Source organism: Clytia hemisphaerica, unplaced genomic scaffold (assembly GCF_902728285.1).
Source record: "Clytia hemisphaerica strain Z4C2 unplaced genomic scaffold, Clytia hemisphaerica genome assembly, whole genome shotgun sequence".
Taxonomy (NCBI): Eukaryota; Metazoa; Cnidaria; class Hydrozoa; order Leptothecata; family Clytiidae; genus Clytia; species Clytia hemisphaerica.
This window is the reverse complement of record NW_027104615.1, coordinates 604398-618477: the sequence shown is the minus strand read 5'-3', so window position 1 is coordinate 618477 and position 14080 is coordinate 604398. Positions and strand designations below refer to the sequence as shown.

The window sequence follows — 14080 nt, the reverse complement described above, 5'->3', positions numbered from 1 at the left end:
AAATCTATTTTTATTACACCGACTGACTGACTGTTATTCCTACCCCAGACAGTAGGTTAGTTAGTAGGTTGTTACAGTATTCAAAAAGATTCTTCAATAAAAATATTGAAAATTTGCAAATTGGTTTAATTTATATAGATATTGTTTAGTTAGTATTATAAGCAATTATTGAAAGGCTTTACAATACTTTTTTGCCTGGGGTAAATTGACTTATGGCTATGTGCAGCGGTTAAGGGTATGCTTTTTAAGATAGCAGAAATGCACTGTAAGGGTATGAATTCTGAGAGCCAATTTTTTCGCTGCACACACCCTCAGTAAACCCACTACCCCCCAAGGCTATTTTTACAAAATTTCTTGAATTGTTTTGTTTAGTTCTATCACCTTATTCCAGCTTTTACATTTACAACTTATTGGACTAGACCAAGCAACTGTACTTTCTTATTGAAACCTTCCAGTCGCATTGTTTAATTTTAAGTAGTCTCTTTATGTTTCATTTTTATTTTATTTAGTAGTTTCAACACTTCCTTTCCTTGAGGCCAGATTTCTAGTCTTCACCATTATATACTATATAAATCTACTTTCAAAAGTTTGGATTCAACATGTTCATTCAAGAAAACTGTCCTTTTTGATAAAGAATTATGAAATTACCAGTGTCAAGTTTCACTTTTGAGACTTAGAAACCTTTTTAACTTTGTCAGAACTTAAGTTTGTGTTTGTCTGTGTATGGATCTATTTTCCTTTGTTTGCAAATCCATAAACAAGCGTTGTCTAATCCTGAGGAATCTCACATCTAGTAAATTAAAATGGGAAAATATAGTAAAAAATATAACTACACTTTTGTATATTTCTATCATTGATAAATAAAACTAAAATATTCACTTTTAAGTCATGAAAATTTTACTTCTTGTTTCATAACAAACAAACAAATATGTTAACCTCAAATTAAATGATATGTTGGTTTCTCAAAAAACCTTTCCACACTAGCCTATTTGAAACACCTTCTTTGTGAATATAAGATTGTAAAAATTATTAACCTCTCATCCTCAATAATTATACAAAGAATTTTAAAATTCTCTATTACATTTGAGGTTTTTTGACATCAAGCTACTACGAAACCGAGAGAAAGTTTTATTTCATCTCACAAAAAGTTTTTATCATCTACATCAGTTTTACGATAGAGATTTGTATATGCTATCAGATTGTGGTTACAGTTTAAAAGTTTTAATTTTCTTCGTGCTTCAAATATCAATATTCGTATCATGAGTAGTGAAGTTGAAGGTGTTGCAGTGTCAACTATGCCTGTCATAAAAGTTACATCAGTTGCAAATAGTCCTTCTCCAAATCCAAGTGTATGTATGAATTCATTATACTTCCTTAGTCAGATACTTACATTGTATCATTTTGTGTTTTGTTTTTAGAATGTTTTTACAACATTTATTAGTATTACTGCTTTTTATTTTTCAGTTTTGAGCATTGTCATAATTTATTGAGTCTTTTTTTTCAGCCTACACCAAAGAAGGGTTTGGAGAACTATGTTGGTTTCGCAAACCTCCCCAATCAAGTGTTCAGAAAAAGCGTCAAAAAGGGATTCCAATTTACGTTAATGGTTGTTGGTAAGATCTTTTTGTTTTCTTTCATTCATTTTGGTTGATTTTACTGGATGTGTCTTTTAAAATGTTTTTATTTTCTATTTTACGTTCTTTTAGATTTTCATTTTTTCTCGAAATAGGTATTTGATGTCCATTAGGTATTTGATGTCCATTAGGTATTGATGCTAGTCAAGTTTGACATTGACAGTGACATTGACTTTCTTATATTTACACTCTCCATGAAGTTATGATCCTGATCTGAAGTTTGAAATATAAATGATCGTATTGATTTAGTCAATCGAAAATAATGTTATTTTATTGAGAAGTGGGACTTATATTATTCTGCAGTGGATTGGAATGAGATTTTTTTTCTCCTTGCAGCTCCTTGAACTATTTCTGTCATCATAATGTGCTAGCCAATTTTTCAAGTCATTTTTAATAGTACAAAATTATGTCAATAATGTCATTAGCAAAAATTCCTGAATGAATTTCTCTGAAACTGAGTACACACTCTTTCAAAAGTAAATGACAAAATGAAAATTTTTCACATGGCTCCAGCTATGTAATTAGATTGGCTTGTAACGGATATTAATTCTAATAAAGTCACAAAGAAAAAATTTGTAATCCTGCAGAACGTGACAACACGAATTTAAGATTATGTTTTATTCATTATAAAAATGTCTCTTTTATTATAAATGTTACTTTAGCAAAGTGTACCTTGAAAAGCCCGAAATCAATTCACTCCAAAATCATAATCAATATATCATTACATTGCTAAACATTTTGCTCATTGACAATAAAAATCAATTTTAAAATGTAATCACACTTGCTTTGCCCTGTCATCAAACATGAATTAACTGTTTTAAGAATTTTTATTGAATGAAATCAAATTTGTTTACATCCAAAAGATGCTGACTGAGAAAGTGAGCCAATGTGAGATTTTTCATAATTGAACAACCGTTGGCTACTGAGAGATTTTTCTTTAGCTCCAATTTCGTTTTAAACAGTTCAAATCTAATCCGTTATCCGTAGATTATTTACTGAACTGGACTTATTATAGCGTTCTTTTAATTCTCATCAAAACAATATGTCAATATATACACAATATATTTATCTTTCACTATAAAACAGCTTGAACACTACCCCTAGAGCTTTTTTAGCGAAATTTTATTCACAGAAAAAAAGAATAGATTTTTGATCAGAATATTACATTTCAATTTACTTTGGCTGACATAGAAATGTCAACTGTCAAGAAGACGAACTTAGAGTATGATTTTTCTACCAAATAAAATAATGTGATGAAAATAATACGAAAGGAGAAATGAAGGTTTATAAGTTCACTTTGCTTGTCGTAGGTAGGAGACATAACACTTATTTTCCTGAACATTGTTTTTGTCTTTTTGAAAAGTGACGTCTAAATAATAATGATGTTTGGGGATAAAACACCATTGAGTTTGATGGATGAAGAAAGCTAACTTCATGATTTTGTTTGGGTTTTCCTGGAATTAATAGAAAACTCTTTTCGATATTATGGTTTTAGAAGTCTTTGACATTCTGTCATTTTAGAATGAGAGCTTTTTTCTTCGGTTCAACTTTATTTTCCTGGATGACAAACTGTTGACAGCCTAAAGCCTGATAAATACTATAGCCACGTATTTTATGTCTTCTAAAGCTTCTGTGAGCTGTCAGCAGTGACTTTTTTCATATTGATGTTTCAAAACTATTTGGAGTTTCAGAAAGTTAATCTATAAATGTGTAAAGACGTTATTCAGCTTATCTGATCGTTATTACTATGGAGATATTTTATTACTTTTTACTTGATAAACATGAAAAATTCTATGGGTCACTCGTCGCATTGTTTCTGATGCCTATCTAAACTCCTATTTCGTGACTAACTTTACCTCATTGCTTTATTTCTGACACATTAATTTTGAATCAATTGACACTTTTGACTTTTCGATTGCTCTGAATTTTATACACTTAAGCATCTTTAGGGGATTCCTAAAATATTGTTCCTATCTTTGTTTTCCTGCATTATATAAAAAACTTTCAACATTACGTTATTTCTTTGAAAATTCAACTTGTTGATGAAATGGGTCATTGGATTTTAAATTAATCAAACAAAAGATTGTGTGGCCCGTCGATAATTCAATAAGGAGACAGGAAATTTCTAAGATGCCTGCTTCTTGATTTAAACCTGGCAGGTTTTTTATATGATTATCAAAATGTCGGACCCTTCCCTTTTCTTCATGAATGGTTTTTGAAAGTTTTCATGTTCCTCAAAGTTGTCTTTTATTTTATATTACAGGTGAAAGCGGTTTGGGTAAATCAACGCTGATCAATTCATTATTTCTCACCGATATATACACGAGCACCGTCTACGAAGATGCTGCTGCCAAATTTGGTAAAACTATGACAGTAAGTTGATCTTTAAAACGTTTTTAGTCATTTTGATGAGATACTGTTGTTATCTTTACGCTCGTGGAAAAGCCAACATCTCATCCGCTATCCTTATCATTCATGGCGTAGTGTTTGATGCAGAAACACCCGGAAAAAGACAGGGCTTCCAGTTCAGAATTTCAAATATTAAAACTATACTATCAGCAAACTCCGGCTAAGTTTTCAGTGTTTCTGCATCAAAGATATAATGGGATTGCATAAACAGACAATGTTAGAGGACTTGAAACATTTTATTTAGCATTACATGAAAGAAAAGTCTGTATTTAAGGCAGCGGTCAACACATAGTTATAATCTTATTTGTATGTCAAATAAGGGCGAGCAATTCGTGGTATGGGATATACATTATGTCTTCTATCGATGATTGATACGATCATATTACAACTCTCTAGAGACGAAAAGTTCTATGTTCTAAGTACCAAATGTTTTTTAGACCGTGTGATATTTGTGTTTAAAACAAAGTCTCTAATTTTTAAACGAAAGAATCAAATTAAAGATTCATATAACTCGAACTGTTTAGCACAATTAGAACACTATTTCTCAGAGAGTAAATAGAGAGGAAATTAATCATGGCTAGTTCTTAAAGTGATGTTCCTTCCGACCTAGTGCGCTTTTTGATGTAGTTATGAAATGACATTATAATGTAACAAAATTATCAATGAATAAAATAACGGCCCCTTAGGAGTTTCAGTGAAACGTGAATAGTATCAACCCCTTTCACTGCAAATTCTTTTCTCGATTATCTTTAGGTCAACGCGTCGACGTTTGAATTAAAAGAAGGAGGCGTTCGTCTACAGTTAACGGTGGTGGACACGCCAGGATTCGGTGATAATATTGATAACACTGACTGGTAAGATAATGGGTTTCTTCATGTCCCTCCTCCCTTGTCAGTCCTTTTTGATGACATTTCAAACTGGTATTGGTATTTCATTGGACGACTTCTTACTACTGAAATACTGCATGTTGTTAAAAGTTCGTCCGTCTAAGACGAAAATTTTTGCTTTGACCACAAGTTTTTATTGAAGATGAAAGGTAGAATTATCAATCTTATGATCATTACATTAGTGCAGTAGGCATATAGTGATGTTTGAACTTTCTTTTAATACTCGTCTTTCTTAATAACAACAGACCGACTTCAGTTTGCTGCTAAGTGATTTTTAAATTCGCTGCTTATGACTTTACTTTTGATAGTCAGGACTTATAAGTTCATGCCGGTTTGAAAAGTCGTTTTCTTGAATAAAGAAAAACTATATTATATTATATTTATGTATTTGAAGAGAGAAAATCGATGCTAACTCTTCACTTTACCCTCCGACACTCACACCCTTCCAACTCTTTAGTCTCAATACGTTGATGCTGATTGATCCTTCAATGAATGACGAGAGATATTACATCACAACTGATTAATAATATTAAACCACAAATACTTTAAAAATGACTTCAAATTTTAACACATAAAATAGCTTACGGCATGCTTATAATTAAAGGGTCTTTTCTCACATCATATTTCTTTGAGGTCGCTTACCATATAGTATCGGTTTAAGTCTTACATAATGATATTGGTTTGAGAACAAAATTTCTCCTATATTTGGGTGTGAAGTTCCCCAACAGACGAAATAAGATACATAACACAACTCGTTTTTTGTTTGACGAATTTGTAATCTAAATATAGAAATTTTATCGATAACCATTTGATGGTGAGAAAAAGACTAAGTCATTTTAACTTTTTATAGACTCTATCGATGATTTAAGTTCTTTAAATTTTTTCCCACTCCACGAGATTTCTTGGCTTGAGTTAATGATGACTTCATCATAATCTCTTCCCATGTTCTAGTTCCTACTATTCCTTTTCTTTCTTTGCTAAGAAAAATCACTGCTTTTCAAAATAACATAGTAGCCTGGATCGAGAAAGTTTTATCAGCTCTTCAGTGTTTAACCAATTCATAGTTCGAAATTATTTTGGTAGAATACTAACAATAACAGTAAACATAATTTCTAGATCCTCAAATTTTTCTTCTTACAGTTGGAATTCGGTGATACAAAATATCGAAGCGAAATTCGAAGATTATTTGAATGCAGAATCACGCGTAAACAGGACGACCGTACAGGATACGCGTGTTCATTGTTGTTTATATTTCATCGCACCTACCGGCCATGGGTAAGTTCCAACAAAGTTTGTTTTCATCATGCTTACAATATAAAAGATAATGATGGTAAAATTTTTTTGGATTATCTTTTATATTGTTTTATTTCAAATTGTCAGCTGGTATCACGCTTACTGTTTGTTCTTTTCTAAACATGATTATTAACCATGAACATTTCGTCCAGTTCATAGGAAATATACTCTCTTTTCCGTCTTGCGAGGAAGTGAAAATTCAATTATTGAACTTAGCTTTACACTTAGTGTTTTGAGCTCTCCGGTGACAACAGAGCAGTCTATGCTCGCTTACCCGAGCAGCAATGACGAGTCCTGAGAAGGACGAAACACGTGTCTGCGGATAGATTTATTACTGAACTGAATGTTGACACTCGCAAAACTGGTTGCAGATCAGCAAGACGTCTTGTGCTAAAAAAACTTTCTGCTTAGATGTTTGTACATTTCTTTGATGTAGCAAAACGTCCGATGTGTCCAGTCAGATTGTCATTCAATTAACCTTCGCATTTCTTTTCAGGTTGAAGCCATTGGATGTAGAATTTATGAAAAAATTACATAATAAAGTAAGTATACTATGTTTACGTTAATCTTGAGAAGGCTGGAAAAATGATGTCATGGGGTTTTTTAAATTACTTATATTCGTTTTCAAAATGAGTTGCTTGACTTGACCACCATCATTCTCCACATTCTTTCGAACCTAGAATATTTTCTGAAATTTCATGTTTCAATAAACCAACCAATATCTGAAGAAATTCGCCTTCTTTTACCATACTGTGTATCACTCTAATCACACGATGCCCTGAACTTCTTCTTCATACCATTGCTTTTCATCTGGGCACTCTTACCTGACATCAACGCTCTTTTTCTTTTCAGGTCAATATCGTTCCAGTCATCGCAAAAGCAGATACGCTGACCGGAGATGAATGTAATAGGTTCAAACAACAAGTAAGTGACCCTCATAACAACTCATCTCAAATAGATAACAATTATTTGTACTTAGTAAATCTGGCCATCAATGCACTTTGCTACCTCTCGCTCATTCGATGACTTTTTTTGTTGTGCCTTTTCTGGTTTGAGTCAACGGTGAGATAAAACACATGGTGAAAGCAAGCACTGCTGGCTTTAACTAGTGTTATGTGTAATTTTGTTCTACTTTCTACGTTGTTGTTTTTAGATTTTAAAAGAAATCGAAGACCACCAGATCAACATTTACAGATTCCCTCCACTTAGTGACGATGAGTCCGAAAATGACCTCGCTGCACTAAGGGTAAATATAATGATTATCGCTCGTCGCTACGTATGATATAATTCTCATCTTTTGTGTGCTTACTCTTATCTTTTTCTCCAAATCTCATCTTTCTCCCCTGAAAGCTTTTTTGGTACAATGATTTCTTTTCATAAATCGACTGCCAACATCAACGTCTAAATAAGATTGGTATTGTCATACATTCATATTTTATCTTATTGCAATATTCCTACAATCTTCGCAAAGATCTTCAACAAACCAGGCAAACGTCTGTTAGAGTCATGACTTTGACTTCCAATCAACTAAGCAGATTACCTTATTATGTATCTCTTTTCTTGTAGCGTATCCCATTCGCAGTGGTTGGAAGCAATACAGTATTAGAAGTCGGCGGTAAAAAAATCCGCGGACGTAAATATCCATGGGGTATCGTCGAAGGTAAGTGATATCTTTGATCAGGTGAATGTTTTGTTTCAATAACTTGTTTGCTGAGCAAAAGAACTGGCATAACTACCTTATTTATCCAATTTAGATGTTCATGCTTTTAGCAATCGTGAGATGTTTTTTATTTTTGTTTAATTTAAATATGCCATTATAATACTTGAGCTTGTAGAGTCTCAAAGGTAATACTGAAACAGTATAAATGGCTACCACCGCTATAGCTGCTAAAGTTTTGAACGTTTTTATTTCATTCTGTTTCAGTTGAAAATATCGAACATTGTGATTTCATTGCACTGAGGAACTTACTCATCCGAACTCATATGCAAGACTTAATTGACGTCACCAATGACGTACATTATGAGAACTTCCGCAGCGAACGGTTATCGGTACTTACTGGAGGCGGTAACTCCATCACAAGGTATGCAGTAGCATAGAACTCCGTGTCACTTCAATATAAGCATAGTATAAATCAATTCAGTGAATTTATGATTATCACTCAGACAAAAAGTTTTGTTTCGGATGAGCCAAAATTTAGTCCGAGAGTATGATTAATTTTCTGAGTACTACTCAAATCTAAAGTCAAATTCTTAACTCGAGCCTTCTCATACGTAAAGTAAAACTCATTTGCTAATTTTCATTACCTATCTATAACGCAACTTTTCTCTTTCAAGCGCTGCGCTGAACATCAATCCCATGGAACAGATCGAACGAGAGCGCGAAGATCAAGAGAAAAAACTGAAGAAGATGGAACAAGAGATGGAACAAGTCTTCGAAATGAAAGTCAAAGAAAAGAAAAAGAAACTCAAAGATTCAGAAGCCGAGGTAAGAAAATGTTTTTGCAGTCATTTTTTTATAGTAGATGTTCTTAGCTTCTGAAAATAGTTTTTCTTATATGTAATGAAACTCTCTTGGCGTTTTTTATACCTTCCACGATTTAAAGTTCTTCAAACAGCCCTAGTTGCCTACCAAAAGAAACGTGATGATAAATAAAGATGTTAGAGATAGAAATGAGCAAATTAAACAAGATCTTGATGGTTAATGAATGATTCTTTCAAATCTATTTCTTTTTTTTTTTGACTCCTGTTTTCAGTTCAACCGTAAATTTGACGTCACCATGAAAACATTGGAACAAACGAAAAAAGAATTAGAAGATAAACGTAGGAAGTTCGAAGAAGAACGCAACCAGTTCGACAACAGCCAATCAGCACATAACTTGGATAGTAGCAGGTCCAGTAGTAGATCTTCTTTACAGAAGTAAGTGAGACGACTGTCTGAGTGGTCTGGTTACCCCCTGTATCGTACGATTTCGATTGTTGTTGCGCATGCGCTATGTTTGCTTATTCATGAAAACCGTACCATAGTTTACTGGGTAAACAAATATATCAACGTGCGTTTAGCTGCAATCGAAATTGTAAATAAAAAAACAACAATGCTTTGTAGCTTTAACTTTACTCTAGCTCTAAAAAAATCACGTACGAGTCTTGACTTAGAGGAATGTACTAGAACGAGACTTCCAGAAAAATGATTTTAAAATCCAGTAGATGCCTCATTCGATAAACGTTTCTTTTTCCCGAGAGCGAATATATTTCTTTTGAAAGTCTCTTTCCGAAGAGAAAGCTACAAAACAGGGGTAACCAGCGGGAGAACAAAATGCTTTTCCATAGCACTCCACTGCACAAAATATAATCAACAACACACAAATACTAACAAAAAGAAACAACAAAATATCTCACAAACAGTCCATCATTAAAAACATACAATCCATTCATACATGCGTATATGTGCACGTACTAGAATTGATATCAATGAAGTGGTCTTTTCAAGTCGGCAGATCCTGAACAGTCTTTTAATGGGCTATCAATTATCTCACGATTTATTAAGCTTTTTCTGAAACGTTTAAACCTGTGTTTACGTATCTCCCATCATACTACGATGTAAAGGTAGAGAACACCTTTTGATAAACCCCGTTTAGAACAAATTTTTAACTGCGTTACTTCAAAAACGACACAAGCTTTTGCTTCATAAATGTAGTCTATTAAAAGGACTATTTAACGTAAAGTTCAGCCGAATTTCTGAGGCAATCTTAAGACGAAAGATCACTTCATGGTACCACGAGTAAATCTCAGAAGTGTTTTTTTTTTCATTTTATTTTTTATGTTTCTTCGTATTTCTAGAGAAAGTGTCGTTGACTACTCGTACGACCAACCATCAAACACATTCGAACATTTTCCCATGCCAGGCATGTATGTTTCAAAAACACCATCAAAAACTAAAAAAGATTAACAAAAAAAAGCTAAACAAAATCATAACCAATTTCTTTCATGGTATCTTTTCTTGCAAAAATAAAATCTAACATTGCATGCGCACTTTTTTTCTAGTGCACGAGATTTTTTCTGTAGATTTACATGGAATATTGGTGGTAGTTGTTGTCCAAGACAGTTTTAGAGCTATTTCTGGAAAGACTCTAAAACTGACAATTTTCTCTTGGACAACAAAACTGATCAGCCAATCAAATTGCACGATTATGCACTACCTGCACGTAATTTATAATTGCATTTTGTTCTCTTGAGTATGTTCATTAGAAAAAGGAGTTTTACAAGTTATCCGTGATATTTATGACGTAATGCTTTATATAGAAGCACCCAAACAAGACCTGATGTTTGCCAATGATTTTGAATTTAAAAGATTACGTCATGAATATCACAAATAGGAGGCACAAGATTTAGTACCTTGGAATTTAAGAAAATGTTGGTACCTCGTATCGAATCTGCCGATAATAGAGATCTCGACCTATTTGCCAGAGGTTTTTTCTTTAAGTTTTTTGAAAGTAAGATTTTGAACTAGATTTCATTAAATAGCACAGTTGAATAATAAAAAAAATATACGTAAATAATGTTTTTCATAATTATACATTTTTCAACTCAAAGTAAACACGTATCACTTATATGTCTGATATCTTTCAGAAAATAAAGCTAAATGTGATGGTAAACTCTGTGGTCGCTTTTGTCGGCATATGCCTACATCTGGCAAATGGGTCGAACCTTCTTTTTTTTCCGTGGCAAATAGGTCGAACCTTAAAAAATACGAACGGCAGTGTTAAAGGGTTAAAGGGATAATCAGATGGTTTGTAATATTCTCTGCATGGGTATTCCCTTAAAAGTTCTGAGCAAGACCTCCAAATCTTTTTGTGTAATAACCTATGTTAAGAGATTTCAAATTGTCATAACTCAACGTTGGAAATTTGCTAGCTAAAAATATTTGGAGGTTTTACTCGGGAACATTTGAGTTTCTGTAGGCCAAATATCTCTCTGATTATCCTTTTAAATCTCCTAGTTCGTTCTATTAATTAAAGTGACTGGGTTATCCTCATTTTGTAAAACTCCTTTTTCGTGTCGGTGTGTCGAGTAGAGTGATCGAGAGATTAATTTTTATTTTATTGCATGATTATTTCGATTGAAATTCATGACATGTGCCAATGTGACTTTCATCGGATTAGATTATGCGAGATTTAATTTTACGATTCATTTCTGCAAATCAGCGTCTTCAAATATTTTGCGTTGACCTAATGGCGAAAATCATTTGTAAATGGCCCTGACAAATTCAGAGGGTCTTTTTAGCCGAAAACCTTATCTTAAAGCTTTTCGTGAATATAATATCGCGAGTCGGTGATCTTATGCGATTTCGCTAATCTTATTTTCAAGAAAAAGGCAAAAATTCGCGGAAATAAATTAAATCTTGCAAAAATTATTCCGGCTAAAGTACGTCATTCAGCCCCCTGAATTAGTTTTCCGATAGGAGAAATGATATAATCATGGCTGGTGAATTTCAGAAGTAATAGACTAGTTAGAATTAACCGGAACGTTTTTTTGACATTGTTTTGTTATTTGTCTCTCTACAGAGTCGCCGACAAAGATAAAAAGAAAAAAGCAAAAGGTGGATTTTTTTAAAGCGAAATTTTGTTGATAGTAATCAAAAATCGACAATAGACTTTACCTCGACTCGAGTCCATCGCAGCAGACGTTGGAAACATTTTTTGAAAGAATTTATATTTTGCATCGTATCCACACATCACTTTTACCAATAAATCACGTGATCGGAGCTCGGTAAAATATTATGAAAATGATGACGTCATGTTGACTAGAAAAGGATTATGGGTCCTGGGATATTCTTGGAGGCGATGAAAACGGTGCATTGTGGGACGTTGACTCGCCCACGTTTCATCGGCCAGTTGTTTATAATATATTATTTTGATGAATCCAATTTTACAATGAAAAATTTTAGTCCTTTTTTCAGTTTTTTTTTTCGTCTTTTTTTTTTAGTGTACCTCTTACAAATTAGCGGTTTTTATCTCTGAGTCTTTTGAGGATACTGCTTTTCTCAGGGTGAGAATAATTTTTCATTCAGCTTACATTGTTTTCAATTCTTAACAAAAATGCCTCGTTTTGAAATTATTGCCATGGTGATTAACTCCCAGTGGATTTTATTGAAATTACTTCCTACTCATAAAAGAATCCATAAAAGAATTCATAAAATTCATAAAAGAATCATTTAATTCTCAAGGGACATAATCACCATTGTAATTGTTTGAATACGAGGCAAGTGATGTTCGTGACGTAATTTATGAAAAGGTCATCAAGTAGTCCATTTTTTATTTCATATTGTTTCTTTAACTTGTTATATACTAGATTTGTATAGCGAAATTCTTTGATAGGTAGAAACCAAACAATTTTTGTCGTATATCTTGTCATTCTCTATAAGTGAGCAATATTAAATTCTGTATGTCGGACATGTCCGTGAATAGGAATTCATATTTCCCCAAAACTAACAAACTTTAAGTTATGAATATTACAATTTTCATTACCAACAATATTTATAAGATGAACTCGCAAAATTATTTACCGCGGGCTTTTTTTTTTGTTATTTTCTATTAGTTATTACCCTCTGCTTACTACTTTATAATGTTTTAATTTTTACTGTAACTTTCGTTTTGAAAAACCGTGAACTTTTTACACCATGAAATAAGTTTCTGTTTTCTTTTGATGCCTTTCTAAACCTATTTTCTCGGTGATGTATACCCGCGGGGGCTTGCGCACTCAATTTCTAAACGACGGCACGTGCCTCCAAAAAATTAGACTAGTACTTTTTCCCTGCGTTCCATTGTCCAATGAAAGGGAGGCGCTTATGCTAGTCTACCAAAAAATTGGCTCTCAAAATCAGACCCTTATAGTGCAGCTCTTGAGCAGTGAAAAGGAATCCTTACAGTGCATTTTACTTTCTCTGACCTTATCGAACGTTTCTGATCCTTACAGTGTAGTTTGCTGAAGCCAGCCGAAGATGACCATTCACACGGTGTGCCAGACAAATGAAAAATGAAAAATTGGTGTGAGTCAAAAGGATACTATTATTAGACTAGCAATTCAGCAAACCGTTATACTTCAACATTATTGATGTATCATTGTCCACAAAACACACCCTTACGGTGTATCCAGCCAAAAGGGGACCCTTAGTACACTCTATCAAAAGTACACCCTGTACATTTCGAGTGTCTTGAAAAACCTTCCCTTAGGGGCGGCACATGTCGTGGGACCATGTGAGTGCCCAGCCATCGGGGATGTATATTCAACTCGGCTTTCATCTTACCATTCTATGTTTGTACTGGCAATGGCGTAGCCGAAAAGCTTCTACTTTGAAATAAATTTTGATTTTTTAATAAAATTTGTTAATATGTTTGGCAGTGCAATATCATTTTGCAAATGTATTTGTTCTTTTAGACTTATCAAAGTTGTTCGTGTATGTTCTTGGTTAAAGGATAGACTGTGCAAAATTTCAATTTGGTCACGTAAGTGATAACGTCAAAATTTTCATATTTGGTGCACACTTGCAAAATTTCAAGTCAATTTGCTTTCAAGTTAGTTTTCAAAAAAGTTCGATTTGGGCCTTACCCCATCCATCAAAATGCTCAAAGGGTTAACCCTATTCAACCTAGGCTTTTTACCCTGAGTATCAGAGGTTAAGTTTTCAAAGAATATATTAACCTCTGAAGACCAATAATAAAAATTTTATCGCGCATATGTGTCAATCTAATCACTATAGAAAGAATCAAAGATGAAGAGCAAATACTACCTTAGGGAGCGGTCATAAAGTATCTACTAGAGGGGGGGTGGAGGATATTTTGAGAAATCCAAAAAAAATTT

The 14080-nt window shown here is 33.4% G+C and overlaps 1 protein-coding gene across 6 annotated transcripts in view; it reads left to right on the top strand.

Moving 5' to 3' along the window:
* LOC136824589 (septin-7-like) overlaps positions 1-12895 on the top strand; it is a 37299-nt gene extending 24404 nt beyond the window's left edge. The window contains exons 2-13 of one of the 6 annotated variants that reach the window (XM_067080577.1): positions 1505-1613; positions 3898-4007; positions 4797-4897; positions 6071-6205; positions 6720-6765; positions 7076-7147; positions 7377-7469; positions 7790-7883; positions 8148-8304; positions 8558-8708; positions 8977-9113; positions 11785-12895. In XM_067080577.1, coding sequence (XP_066936678.1) covers positions 1505-1613; positions 3898-4007; positions 4797-4897; positions 6071-6205; positions 6720-6765; positions 7076-7147; positions 7377-7469; positions 7790-7883; positions 8148-8304; positions 8558-8708; positions 8977-9113; positions 11785-11833 — 1254 coding nt within the window. In that variant the 3' untranslated portion in view covers positions 11834-12895. Of the gene's footprint in view, positions 1-1504; positions 1614-3897; positions 4008-4796; positions 4898-6070; positions 6206-6719; positions 6766-7075; positions 7148-7376; positions 7470-7789; positions 7884-8147; positions 8305-8557; positions 8709-8976; positions 9141-10060; positions 10221-11784 lie in introns of those variants that run through there. The other 5 variants (XM_067080576.1, XM_067080575.1, XM_067080578.1 and 2 more) reach the window with 5 other exon arrangements.
* Positions 12896-14080: the final 1185 nt, after the last annotated feature.